The sequence below is a fragment of the Epinephelus fuscoguttatus genome, linkage group LG12 (genome assembly GCF_011397635.1).
Source record: "Epinephelus fuscoguttatus linkage group LG12, E.fuscoguttatus.final_Chr_v1".
NCBI classification, from domain to species: Eukaryota; Metazoa; Chordata; class Actinopteri; order Perciformes; family Serranidae; genus Epinephelus; species Epinephelus fuscoguttatus.
Genome location: NC_064763.1, coordinates 42,564,798 through 42,579,475, shown reverse-complemented (window position 1 = coordinate 42,579,475; position 14,678 = coordinate 42,564,798). Strand labels below are relative to the sequence as shown.

Genomic DNA, 14,678 nt, shown 5'->3' with positions numbered 1-14,678 from the left:
AGAGATGCAAAGAGACACCAAACCACCACAAAGTCTGTGTGTCTTGCTTCTCTGTAGGAGAGGTGGTGGGGCCCTTTGAATATCTCTGCCCAGGGGCCCACTGTCTCATCATCTGCCCCTGCTGACTGTCAACTGTCAAAACCGATAAATTGCATTGATTTGTAGAGCTGTGGGCAGCCGCCCTCCTTCTGTTAACAAAACACAAGTGAGACCAGAATTAGCAGCTGATCGCCTCGCGGCCCCTCCGCCTCACTTCCTGCCACCAGGAGACTATGGCCCAAATCCAATCCGGTCCCTAAAGACTCAAGGCTGAACCCTCACTGACTTAACTGACGTCAGCTGTAAGTGATTGAGTGTGAGAGTCTGAAAGGGCTCCGGATGCTACAAATAGGAATGGGACAGCACTTATCCCCCTCTCTACAAAATGTTGTTAACATTGGCGGCTCTGGGCGTGATCGTTTATCGGTTATTGTCAGCATGTATTCCACACACAAAGAATATATATCTATATATATCTATATATATGTGTGTATACATCTCTCTCTCTCTCTCTCTCTCTCTATATATATATATATATATATATATATACAGTACAGGCCAAAAGTTTGGACACACCTTCTCATTCAATGCGTTTTCTTTATTTTCATGACTATTTACATTGTAGATTCTCACTGAAGGCATCAAAACTATGAATGAACACATGTGGAGTTATGTACTTAACAAAAAAAGGTGAAATAAATGAAAACATGTTTTATATTCTAGTTTCTTCAAAATAGCCACCCTTTGCTCTGATTACTGCTTTGCACACTCTTGGCATTCTCTCCATGAGCTTCAAGAGGTAGTCACCTGAAATGGTTTTCCAACAGTCTTGAAGGAGTTCTCAGAGGTGTTTAGCACTTGTTGGCCCCTTTGCCTTCACTCTGCGGTCCAGCTCACCCCAAACCATCTCCATTGGGTTCAGGTCCGGTGACTGTGGAGGCCAGGTCATCTGCCGCAGCACTCCATCACTCTCCTTCTTGGTCAAATAGCCCTTACACAGCCTGGAGGTGTGTTTGGGGTCATTGTCCTGTTGAAAAATAAATGATCGTCCAACTAAACGCAAACCGGATGGGATGGCATGTGGCTGCAGGATGCTGTGGTAGCCATGCTGGTTCAGTGTGCCTTCAATTTTGAATAAATCCCCAACAGTGTCACCAGCAAAACACCCCCACACCATCACACCTCCTCCTCCATGCTTCACAGTGGGAACCAGGCATGTGGAATCCATCCGTTCACCTTTTCTGCGTCTCACAAAGACACGGCGGTTGGAACCAAAGATCTCAAATTTGGACTCATCAGACCAAAGCACAGATTTCCACTGGTCTAATGTCCATTCCTTGTGTTTCTTGGCCCAAACAAATCTCTTCAGCTTGTTGCCTCTCCTTAGCAGTGGTTTCCTAGCAGCTATTTGACCATGAAGGCCTGATTCGCGCAGTCTCCTCTTAACAGTTGTTCTAGAGATGGGGCTGCTGCTAGAACTCTGTGTGGCATTCATCTGGTCTCTGATCTGAGCTGCTGTTAACTTGCGATTTCTGAGGCTGGTGACTCGGATGAACTTATCCTCAGAAGCAGAGGTGACTCTTGGTCTTCCTTTCCTGGGTCGGTCCTCATGTGTGCCAGTTTCGTTGTAGCGCTTGATGGTTTTTGCGACTCCACTTGGGGACACATTTAAAGTTTTGCAATTTTCCGGACTGACTGACCTTCATTTCTTAAAGTAATGATGGCCACTCGTTTTTCTTTAGTTAGCTGTTCTTGCCATAATATGAATTTTAACAGTTGTCCAATAGGGCTGTCGGCTGTGTATTAACCTGACTTCTGCACAACACAACTGATGGTCCCAACCCCATTGATAAAGCAAGAAATTCCACTAATTAACCCTGATAAGGCACACCTGTGAAGTGGAAACCATTTCAGGTGACTACCTCTTGAAGCTCATGGAGAGAATGCCAAGAGTGTGCAAAGCAGTAATCAGAGCAAAGGGTGGCTATTTTGAAGAAACTAGAATATAAAACATGTTTTCAGTTATTTCACCTTTTTTTGTTAAGTACATAACTCCACATGTGTTCATTCATAGTTTTGATGCCTTCAGTGAGAATCTACAATGTAAATAGTCATGAAAATAAAGAAAACGCATTGAATGAGAAGGTGTGTCCAAACTTTTGGCCTGTACTGTATATATATATATATATAGAGAGAGAGAGAGAGAGAGAGAGAGAGAGAGAGAGAGAGAGATATTCTTTGTGTGTGGAATATAACCACTGGTATTCCTCTGACTTCATGTGTGTTTATGTACCATCTTAAATCCTTGTTAATGTAATGTTTCATTGTTTATCTATCTGTTTTTTTCACTCTCCTTCCATAATGTTACCATTTGCATATCTGCCGACCGTGTTTTTGTTTTATTTTTTATAACACTTCTGGTGTTCCGAGGGCAACCCCTGTATTTGACATCACAACGCTATGAACTGTGGGTAATTTCCTTACCGTAAGTCCGCAGCGATGCTGACCTACGGTAAGGGGGCATAAAGGGCTCACTCACTGACTCACTGACTTGACGATTTGACAATGGGACAGCCCTCACACACTCACGCACTTCATATGAACGCGCCTCTAAGTCAGTGAGTCTGTAAGGGATCGGATTGGAATTGGGCCTATTTGTTAAGAGGGGAGTGAGCTGGCGCCGGGTTCACAGCAGGCGGGGTCTAATCTATGTAACAGCAGCAACAGAAAGTTTGCTGATCCTGCAGAGAGTTTCTTCTGTGGGCCGGCTGAATATGAGTCGCTGTTAGAGCAGCTGAACTTTGGTGACCTCCGACCATCCGCCATTTTCTGCTCTCTAACTTCAGTGGTGTTTTGCTTGAAACAGATTATTTAACTTTTACGTTACTCAGAGACTTATACAATAGTGGCGGTAACATATTTCCACCTCTATATCTGAATTATATCATTTAAGACATTAAAAAATGTTTTTGTAAACTGTTAAAAAATGTGACATTAAGTGGATTGTTTTTATCCGTCTGTGGTAGAAGCAGATGATCATCTGTCTCAGCTTTAAAACCTGATCCTGAGGGTTCATCAGCCTGTCTGTGTTTAAACACGATACGATACACTGACACGTCTCTGGATGTTCAGCGTCTGCTGTTACACTAACACAGGCCACACGCCTCTCACATGTATCCCGAGGACACGTTTATCTAAAGTGTCACATATACAGAGCCGTGAATGTAAACCTTCCCAGCATGCACTGCCCCTCAGGCTCCATAAAAGAAGCAGCGTCTGCAGACTGGGTGGTTTTGACACCCGCAGTGAAAAAACAAGTTCAGCATGTGATGTTCTGCTTCCATATTTGTGCAGGACAGTGCAGACGATGTGGAGTCCACCCCGGACTGCAAACAGCCGCAGAGACACCAGGAAACATCCCTCCTGCAGTTCCTCAAAAGTAAGTGTCCTCGTTTCCTTCTGTGTCCTGTCTGATGAGGCAACTACAGGACATCGCCACGGAACGAGGGTCACTGTGACCACGAGTCACAGCTAATAACAGGCTCCGTCCATCAGACCTCACCCACCTCTCTGTCCCCCACTGTCCCTCTCTGTCCCCCACTGTCCCTCTCTGTCCCTCTGTGTCCCCACTGTCCCCCAATGACCCTCTCTGTCCCCACTGTCCCTCTCTGTCCCTCTGTGTCCCCACTGTCCCTCTCTGTCCCTCTGTGTCCCCACTGTCCCTCTCTGTCCCCCACTGTCCCTCTCTGTCCCCCACTGTCCCTCTCTGTCCCCCACTGTCCCCCACTGTCCCTCTCTGTCCCCCACTGTCCCTCTCTGTCCCTCTGTGTCCCCATTGTCCCCACTGTCCCCCACTGTCCCCACTGTCCCTCTCTGTGCCCACTGTCCCTCTCTGTGCCCACTGTCCCTCTCTGTCCCCACTGTCCCTCTCTGTGCCCACTGTCCCTCTCTGTCCCCACTGTCCTTCTCTGTCCCCACTGTCCCTCTCTGTCCCCACTGTCCTTCTCTGTCCCCACTGTCCCTCTCTGTCTCCCACTGTCCCTCTCTGTCCCTCTCTGTCCCCACTGTCCCTCTCTGTCCCCACTGTCCTTCTCTGTACCCACTGTCCCTCTCTGTCTCCACTGTCCCTCTCTGTTCCCACTGTCCCTCTCTGTCCCCACTGTCCTTCTCTGTCTCCACTGTCCCTCTCTGTCTCCACTGTCCCTCTCTGTCCCCACTGTCCCTCTCTGTCCCCCCTCTCTATCCCCCACTGTCCCTCTCTGTCCCCCACTGTCCCTCAGGTTTCCCTCGCATCGCTCTGCGGACGCTGCGGAGCCCCATCTACCTGCTGGTGGTTCTGGCGCAGGTCAACCTGGCGGCGCTGCTGGCAGGTCTCGCCACCTTCATGGCCAAGTTCATAGAGAGACAGTTCACCCAGTCCGTCCCATTTTCCACCATGATGATCGGTGAGCGCGCACGCCGCTCTGTATTTATCACGTGATTAGCTGTAGTTAAGGGAGGGAAGTTAGGATGTAATGAAACCCGGTTTCTTTCCTTCAGGAGGAGTTTGTATCCCACTGGCAGTGCTGGGCACCGTCCTAGGTGGAGTTCTGATGCGGCGGTTGAATCTCTCAGTCAGCGGTGCCAGCAAGTTGTGCACTGCCGCCATCCTGCTGGGCATGTTCTCCTCCACGCCACTGCTGCTCATTGGCTGCCCCACGCAGAATGTCTCTGGGGTCTTTCCTGAACGGTAGCTACACCATCAGTTTACATCCATCACGTACACCACTGCTACAGACGCCTGAATGGCAGGGAACTAATTAAAGGAACTAATTTCAACACTGCTATGGAACTAATTTGAGAAAATTTGACAGGGAACTAATTTAACTATTGGCAGAGAACTATTTTCACTACTGAGAGGGAACTAAGTTTTACTACTGACAGGGATTTAATTTCGCAATTGACAGGGAACTAATTTTAAAACTGTCAGGGAACTAATTTCACCACTGAAAACGAAACAAGTGCACTACTGACAGGGAACTAATATTACCCCTAATAGGGAACTAATTTTACCATTGCCATGGAATTCATTTTACCAATAGCAGGGAACAAACTTCAACACTGACAGGGAACTTATTTTATCACTGACAGGGAACTAACTTTAGTGTTAACAGGGCACTAATTTCACCAGTAAACTAATGTCACTACAGACATGGAACTACTTTCACGACTCAAGGAACTAATTTCACTTTTCACAGGGAACTACTTAAACTACTATCAGGGAACTAATTTCAAAGCTGAAAGGAAACTAATTTCATCACTGACACTGAACTACTTTTTAATTGAAGTATTTCATTACTGAGAGGGAACTAGTATCATCCCTAATAAGGAACTAATTTCACAGCTGATAGAGAACTAATTTCGCCACCGACAGTAAACAAATTTCAACATGGACAGGGAACTTAATAAACTATTGAGAGAACTATTTTAAGACTACTGCAGGGAACTATTTTTTTTACACTGGCATGGAACTAACTTAACTATTAACAGGGAACTAATTTCATTGCTGGTAGAAAACTAATTTCACCGCCAACAGGGAATACATTTCATCACTTATGGGGAACAGTTTCACTATCGTCAGGGAACTCAAATTGCAATTGACAAAGAACTCGTTTTACCTATGACAGGGAACAAATTTCAACACTGTCAGGGAACTTATTACACTACTGACAGGGAACTAACTTCATTATTATCAGGGAACTAATTTTACAGCTGAAAGGGAACTAAATTCACTGAGGACATGGAACTACTTATACTACTCACAAGGAACTGATTTCACTTTTGACAGGGAACTAATTTCACAGCAGAAAGGAAACTCATTTCACCACTGACACTAAACTAATTTCTTAAATGATAGGGAAGTAATTTCACAACTGGGAGGAGACTAATGTCATTCCTAATAGGGAACTAATTGCACTATTGCTTGGGGACTAATTTCACCATGAAAGGGAACTAATTTCACCACTGTCAGGGAACTCATTTTTGTTATATTAGGGAACAAATTATAACACTGACAGGGAACTTATTACACTGCTGACAGGACACTTTTTTTTTTACCACAGACACAGAACTAACTGTACTATTAAAAAGGAACTAATTTCACCACTGACAGGGAACAATTTCACAATCATCAGTCATCAGGGAACCACTTTCACCACTGAAAGACAGGTAATTCAACTATTCACAAGGAACTAATTTCCCTGCCATGAGGGAACTGATTTCACCACTGAGAGGGAACTTATATGAAATGTTTTGTGATCACAGACCTTAAAGCCAAACTAATGTGTGTGTGTGTGTGTGTGTGTGTGTGTGTGTGTGTGTGTGTGTGTGTGTGTGTTCAGCAGTGACATGTTGTCGTGCAGCGCTGACTGTCGGTGTCCTCAGGAGGCCTTTAACCCCGTCTGCGGTTCAGATGGTGTTGAGTTCAGGTCCCCCTGCCACGCCGGCTGTAACAACATAGAAAAATTTTTCGGTGACAAGCCAAACATGGTAAGGATGATCTTATCACTTCGCTTTGAGACTGTCAAACACATTTTCATCCACATCCAGATGAATAAACACAGAACTTAGTAAAATGATTGTGTCCAAATATTGTGGTTCAGTTTTAAAGTGTTTCATGTTTTAATTGAAACTGAGGTGGCGTTCAGTAACAGAGAAGCACTCTGCTCTCAGTCTGTTCCCTTTAACTCTCTCAGTGTTGGTGGTTCCTTGTAAAGTGGGTGACCTCACATCTCGTCTTCTGGTGAATACTCTTTTGTGTCATTCAGAGCAGCAGGCAGCAGAGACTGTGTCCATCCTTCAGATATTAACTGTTAAATATCCTCTGTCTTCATCTGACTGTCCGTCCAACAGTCACACCCTGTTCTTCATTCCTTTTTATTCCCAGTCCATCTTCCTCCTCCTGTTCCCTCAGCGTCTGTTTCTGTGAAAGTCTTCATTCACAGCAGACAGCATTAACATGCACGGACACCAACCACAGCTCTCAGTGTGACCCTCCGTTAGTCAAAGAACTGAGAGCTGCTGGAGGCCGAGGGAAATGTTCACACAGAAACTATGTGGACACATTGATGTGGTCTGATGGGGGCGCTAGAGGAAAGATCAGGTGTCCCTGAAGTGTTTCAGGATTAAAACTCTGACAGATGTTAGTAAGAATATTTTGCTTGAGACTGTAGAAGTGTTGAGAGTAACACACTCGTCACTGAGCCAAAAACAGAAACCACAGCACTGGAAAGACGTCCTCTGATTGGTGGATCCTGATTTCATGGAAGAGGCCGAGAGAAAAGATATAATTATGAAAAACTTTAATAAAAACTTTAATTTTTCCATTTTATTTTTATGTGTTAAAACGTAAAATAATCTGTAATCTGATCAGATTTCAGCTATCAGATAGGATCAGATCTTGAAAATGGGTTGTTCTTCCTGTGCAGCAAATATGTCACATATTCCCAAAGTGACAAATCTGTACATGATCATGTACCGTCCACCGATAATGTGCGGTGTGACAGCGGTGCTGCAGCCTCCATCGTATGTGGTGATGAGTCAGCGTCAGCAGGGTCGTCCTCAGCTGTGGCTTCAGGAGGTAGTGGGGGGGGGGGGGGGGCAGCAGGAATCTCATTCATCCATTCATGAGCGTCACTCATGCGATGATGAAGTGTTTGACTATGGATCTCTGAAGGTCACCAAAGTCCACTTCCTGCCAATTTCGAAACTGAGCAGCCACTTCCTCTCTCAGTTTCTTTATTTTCACTGAACATTATTCTTCACTGTTGTTTTCTTTCATTTTTATTTTAACACTGGAAGAAATTCTGCAGTTTTAAATCTGAAAATGAAAGTAACTGACAAAGGTGTGCAGGAAGTGACATTATGCCTCACAGGAGAAGGGAGTGTACTGACAGGAATGCATCAGAGGGCGGGTGGAGTGACTCTGACGGGTCCTCAGCTGGACGCCGTCTCACTCTGCTGGTTTAACTTTCACTCTCTGTTCCCACGTGGCTCTGAGCGAACGAGGAAAGCTGGCACTTCCAAGCAGTGACTAATTACACATTCCTCACACACAGGCTGTGACATAATAACGTGACACAGATGGAGGTCTGCGCCTCACCAGAAGCCGCAAGTTTCCCAGGAAGTGAAATATTTTTATTGTCAGAGTGAAAGTGAAAAAAATACAAGTTGCTTTATTTCAGCTGAATTCTGCCCATCACACGTGTCCTCCTCTGCTCCTGTCAGTGTGACTGTGCAGTCTGGCTTTACTCAACTACTAAAGTACACACAGATTGTAGCTGTGAGCTGTTGAGTAACACACACTCACACACTGATGTTGAAATTCACCACGAGCTCCAGTTCTTTCTGTTACTTTCCTTTCTGGAGCTGCAACAAACTGTTGCTTCATAACGATGAGCTGATGACAAATGTCTGTTGTGTTTCTGAGAGCTGAACTATGATGACTTGTTCAGATGTATTTTCTCTTACTCTGCCTCTCATTGGCTCACCCCGACATTCTTATCCTAACTCAAACTAACCCCACTCCTCTGACCTAAACGGCGCCATCGGGCACCGTTACAGAGCCACAGTGACCAGCTGTGTATCATGCTGATGAAAAAAGGCGCCTTTTTCCGTTGGTGTCTGATGCTGAAAGTCACTGACCAGGTGTTGGTTTTTGACAACTTTGGTCGGTTTATCTCAGTCACTACATGCTCAGTTTGAATGATCTTTCCTGTAGCGCCCCCCTCAGGACAAACTCTACAGTTCAGATTCTGATAAATCTTCAGGATGTTCACACTGTGTCTGTAATGCTGGCTGCAGCCTGTAGGGGGCTCCCTCTCACCCTGTGTGTGTGTGTGCGTGTGTGTGTCTGTCTGTCTGTGTAGACCTACACTGACTGTCGGTGTGTTGGCGGTCTGGGCGTGGCTTATTCTGGGACCTGCGGCAGCAGATGCTCCCACCTCCTGTTCCCATTCGTGGCTCTGCTCGGCCTCACCGCCTTCATCGCCTCCTTCTCACAGACGCCATCCTACATGATGATACTCAGGTATGACAGCATGAAAAATGACTGTTTGTAGCCGCAGTGTTTCTGTGTCAGTGTTGTTGCAAAGGCGTCCAGATCACCAAAAAGACAAAACCACCACCAACACAGTTAGGTCAGCTGAGATCTAATAGGAAAAATAAAGAGTTATCGTCTTCCTGTTTTGGTTGCACAGTGGTTGACGCACTTCCTTTGTGCTGTAAATGGAGCCTTCAGTTTCATCCAGTGTGTTTGCCCCCTCAGTGCGGTTCGTTTGTGCAGGTGTGAACACACCAAAACAACCGGACCGAGACCTTCTTGAAGAGGTGGTCTCAGTCCAGTTCCAAAGGAACTCTGGTGCGGTTGGTTTGTGGTGAGAAGGTGTTCCGACCTGGATGTGAAGCAACTGCAGTCACATGACACATTGTTTGGGTTAAACATGAGCATGTTACAGTCCTGGAGGATTATTAATGTGCACCTCCTCCTGTACTGCCTTAATATGCACATTCAGCACATCCAATGCATCAAAACATTGTTTTCTAGTTGGAGCCGCGTTTGCCTCGTTTTCAAACTGTATGCTTTGACTAAAATGAACAATGACAGCAATATAGTCCACGATGAGCAGCGCTAAAATCAACCTGCGTAGTTGTCCCTCCATTGTGACATTAGAAAGTGTCACATTTATCTTGCAAGTGTACTCTTCTTCAACGTTTGCTTTACTTCCTGGATTTTTCCCACATGGAAATTCTGACCAATCAAGAGCAGCTTTCTCACACAAGGCATTTGATCTGGTCCTCTTGTAAATGCTGCCGTGAGAACACCAACCAACTCTAGGCAATTATACAACTTTGGAACAACATGAGTCCCTGATTCAGACCAGAGGAGACCACTCTAGGGCTGACAGCAGCCTGAAGTTAAAACAGGAAACTGCTCTGTTTCCACTTTCATGAGTCATAAATAAAACCGTCGACATTCACCGTCTACAACAGAATTCATTTTTCTAATAGTTTTCTGTGAGCGTAAAGTGTTTTACTTGCTGCTTTTGTGTTGCTGAGCACCCTGAACACCTTTGGTCAGTAAATCTGTGAGTAGATCTGCACATAAAAAACCTTGGTACTAAAATCCGCAGCAGAAAACTCAGATTTGATCAGAGACACGTGTGTATGTTCATGAATCAGTCGTCAATTGACAGAACGCTCCTGCTTGTCAGCAATCAGCCCATGAATATCCAGTGACACCATATATGGAGGTGATATTTACTGTGGACAGGTGCATCCTGTCGACCTGTGGACACATGGAGCAAACAGAGACAGAGAAAAACTTTTCCAACGCTGAGGCTGAAGTTATTTTAGAGTTGATTTAAAATATATAATGTTTTATTATTAGCAGTGTGACAGGGACAGGTAATCAATGCTGCGTGTGCTCTGTTGAAAGGAAAGTTAAACCAAAATGGTCTGATATAAAACTTGATGCAAAAACCACAGCAGCAACAGGACTCTGACACAAACACATAAAATGGGATTATTTTTCTTCATGGTTACAAAAAGCTACGACAACCTCCGTCTCTGCTGCAGAGAGTGAGGTTTGTCCCAGAGCTGCTGCTGTATTTAAACCCTCCACCCTCCAGCTGTGAAGGTCGCCTCCACAGCTGAATGAAGCTCCTTCATCAAGGTGTGGGGTGTAAACACAGTGGCAGCTTTGGAACAAACTTCAGCGAAAAAGGAGCCGTGGTTATGTTTGGTAACCATGGAGAGAAATCTAATTACTGCCATTATATCTTCTTTATTTATCCTCTTTGTATGACTTTTATTTGACTCATGCTGCGTATGGCCCCGTTCAGATGTAGCGTCTAAAAGCACGTGGAAAACGCCAGCTGTGCCGTTTCCATCCTTTTATCCAAGGTGCTTCGGAGGTTGCGCTACTGTCGCGCCTGCCGTTACTAAGCAACCAAAACCGCCTGTCACTCACAGGGCACAACCGTTAGCCATAAAAATAGCGTATCATCATGCTCACCAGTTATCCCAAGCTCTGAGCTGATAATTCTCCAGGCATTGTTCCTTCTGTTGGAGTCAAAGTAGTACGACGAAGACAGGTCATATAACTCTGGGTATCCCTGGACAAGAATGATCAGTCACTCCTCCGTTGCTTTCTGCCTTTCACACCACCGGATGTTGTGAAGTCCGTTGGACGGAAAGGAAGAAGCACGTCCGTGGAGCTGATTGGTTAAAGGGAAATTTCGGTTTATTTCAACCTGTCTCCTATCGTCCTAAATTTGTTTCAAGTGACTAGTGACATAAAAATAATAGTTAGCATGTTAGCCGTTAGCCTAGATACAGCCGGGGCGCATAGTAGCGTCAGACCTGTTAAAACGTAAGTGAACGGGCAACCTTCAAGTGCAAAGTTAGTCCACTAAACAAGCTTTTTTTCCACAAAGACCGCCTCATATCGTTAGGATAAATGTCAGAGAACATATAGAAAACGACATGTAAACGTGTTGTCTTACCTTACCGGTGTGCTGCCATGTTTGTTTACCATTTAGCTAAGGCTGCAACCGGTCCCATTCCTTGCAACAGAGGCATTCCTCTTCTGTGGGCACTGGGGCACAGCATTCACAGGTACACCACCAATCTCCAGAGCTACGCAGCCTTGCAGCAGCCATTCCTCCTCTCTCATCCTCTACCTGTTGCGCCTCTCTCTCTCTCCTCCTCCGTTCTTCAATTTCACGAAGCTCTTCGTCAGTGTATTCTGGCTCAAATAAATAAGGGCTGCCATCAAACTCTGCAAAATCAAATTCCTCCTCCACAAAGTTGAAGTCTGGCAAAAAGTCAGCCATTATTCTATAAATCTTTCATAAAATAAATGAATGAATTTTTCAGGCTACTGTCCGGTTCTGCCGGAGTTCATCACTCTGTTTTTTTCAAAAACTGTAAAACTTCTTAAACCTATCTCCTCCCACAATTTTTGCTCAGTTGACACCAAACTTGCTACAGAGCATCTTCAGACTGTCCTACAAAAACTACGTTTCTCAGATTTTTGATTTATCAAAAATTGAGCCTACAGTGCATCAAAATGTTTGACTGTAAACGGTACTGTAAACATAGACATGCAAATTCTTGCTAAATAAATCTTCAATGTTCATGAAAAAAATGTCAAAATTCTAGAGTCATGGTAGATGATGTGTGGCAAATTTCAGAATTTTATCTCAAAAACTGAATTTTTGACAGCATTTTGAATTTTGCTCTAATGTGAACAATTGGAGTCAATGTAAAAATGACAATTTTAAACATCAGTTTTTCACTTATGGAGCAAATCAATCATTGTTACAAACAAATTACCAACATCTCCATGCTGTCTAGATGCAATATGTGTATTTTCAGATTTTTGTCTTAATAACTGAATTTTTTACAGTGGTTTGATATCTGCTTTTCCATGCATGGACGGCTGCTAAACCTGCACGTCCGGCTTAGTCAGTTTGTGAAGCTACACATGAACTGTCACTGACTAATTAGCTCAGTGAGATAGAAACTGATTCTTAGTCTCAGAGGTTGTGAGTTCAAGCCTCAGCTGATGCAAAAGGCACATTGTGTTGCTAAATTCCTAAATGTCTTCCAATTCTTCTGCTTGTTGCTCAGAATTGCCTAAAAATGCCCGGACCCGACCCATCACTGCGCAGCAGCTATAATTGTGTTTATCCTCTGGGATTATTCTGTCATGACACTCCTCTGATCACAGAGATAAATCTGTACAGGTGTCTGTATGAAGTGGATCCACCTGGTAACTCCAGCTGATTGGACACAAAGACACACACCTGAGCTGTGTGTTTAATGATCATCAGAGCAGAAACAAACTCTAGAAATAAAGTTCACTCATTAAAGTCTGAATATTTTAAAACTGAGCTGCTGATGCTCAGAGACTGCTCACAGCTGCAAGGCATTAAAACAAAGTCCAGATGGAGACAAAAGAAAAGTATTTGGGATGGTCTGAGGTCAGAGAGGAGAAAGTTTTATCGTTTTTCCTCTCGCCTCTTTAAAGCACAGTCAGATTCTTTGAGGGGAGACTTTATTATCCTCACCTGAGCCTCACCTGCTCTCCATCTGATAATCAGCCGCAGGTGTTTAAAGCTCCGACAGTCACAGGCTGTCACATCATTTATCTTCTCAGGCTGCTGCTGCCAGGATGTTAGAGTCAAACAGTAACTCTGAGCGTCAAGGTTTAACCCTCCACATGATCCACCAGAGAGATGTTTGATCAGGTTTAATCTGACAGTGTTCAGGTGCTGCACAAAATCCACCTCTCTCAGAGCGATGTGGACAGAAAGAAGCAGCAGAGCATGACGCTGACAGAAGGTCAGACCTGACCTGAGATCAGCAGGAGAGTCTGCAGGTTCCTGAGAGTCACAGCCTTCAAACTACGGCTGCAACAAATACATCAACAGAAAATTAAAAAAGCCAAACACCAGAAAATTGTTGGCATCGTACGTTTCTGCAAACCACAGCGACATCTGTGTGTTTCACACGTATCAACGATTCTGGTGTGTCATCGTTCAGATCACATGTGTGTGAGATGAGTTTCTCATCAGCAGCTGTTTGTGACTTTACATTTCAACTACACTGTGGTTAACGTCATCATCACGTGTGTGTGTGTGTGTGTGCTGCAGGACGGTGCCCACAGAGGACAAGTCTTTTGCAGTTGGAGTTCAGTACATGTTGTTCAGAGTGCTCGGTGAGTCCGTCAGACACAAACTCTTCAAACTTCAGAGATGCCTCAGATGGTTACAGCTGAACAATAGATTCTGTTATTGTTTACTATTGTTTGTTAGCCTCCTCCTCCATCACCTCGTTTTTTGTTGGGTGAAACTTTTACCTTTGCCCTGTAGTGCCATCTATTGGCTGTATCTATGACAACATGAAGGACAGTGACATCACAGCATTTAAATCACAACATTTGAAATAAACGTGTCTGTTTTTGTACTTAAAGGAAGAATAAACGAGACACGGCAGAACGCAGAGAAAGGTAGTTATATCGCTTCAGTCATGAGTTGTAATAAATCTGTGTGTGTGTGTGTGTGTGTGTGTGTGTGTGTGTGTGCAGCGTTCATGCCCGGCCCGGTGTTGTACGGCAGTGTCATCGACACCACCTGCATCCTGTGGGGCAAAAAGTGCGGCAAGCAGACTTCCTGTCAGTACTACGACCTGGACCGCTTCAGACAGAGGTGAGTCTGGAGACTGTTATCAAAGGAGAAGCTTTTATTTTGAAGGGCAGACTTTGTCAGCACATTGTCCTTGTGAGGGGAATTAACATTTGAGTAATTAAATTGTCTCCATGTTTCTGTCCAAACGTCCAAAAACACATAATTGAAGCCACAAAATATCTCCATACTGCTCGTCCGTAGTGATCCAAGTGTCCTGAAGCCCCAACATAAAAAGTTGTTTGGAAAAACCTCATTTGAACTCTGTTTTTAGCCTCATTGTAGCCTGTAGCTCTGACTGCCTCTCTGTGCACCGCATGCACGTGTGCAATTGCGCGAGAGCGTGAGACATGGGCACCACGTTTATGTGTGTTCACGTGCTTTCGCTGGTCTGTGTGCAAGCGCACACTC

General features: G+C 44.7%; 2 protein-coding genes across 4 annotated transcripts in view; both read left to right on the top strand.

The window, feature by feature from the left end:
* The window catches only part of LOC125898750 (neuronal acetylcholine receptor subunit alpha-9-like), a 258,716-nt gene that overhangs the window by 200,980 nt on the left and 43,058 nt on the right, over positions 1 to 14,678 (top strand). The gene's annotated exons all lie outside the window — the stretch shown is intronic.
* slco2b1 (solute carrier organic anion transporter family, member 2B1) overlaps positions 1 to 14,678 on the top strand; it is a 46,150-nt gene that overhangs the window by 25,736 nt on the left and 5,736 nt on the right. The window contains exons 8-14 of one of the 2 annotated variants that reach the window (XM_049592679.1): positions 3,394 to 3,478; positions 4,320 to 4,484; positions 4,579 to 4,768; positions 6,423 to 6,567; positions 8,946 to 9,106; positions 13,737 to 13,801; positions 14,171 to 14,291. In XM_049592679.1, coding sequence (XP_049448636.1) covers positions 3,394 to 3,478; positions 4,320 to 4,484; positions 4,579 to 4,768; positions 6,423 to 6,567; positions 8,946 to 9,106; positions 13,737 to 13,801; positions 14,171 to 14,291 — 932 coding nt within the window. Of the gene's footprint in view, positions 1 to 3,393; positions 3,479 to 4,319; positions 4,485 to 4,578; positions 4,769 to 6,419; positions 6,568 to 8,945; positions 9,107 to 13,736; positions 13,802 to 14,170; positions 14,292 to 14,678 lie in introns of both variants that reach the window. The other variant, XM_049592678.1, reaches the window with a different exon arrangement.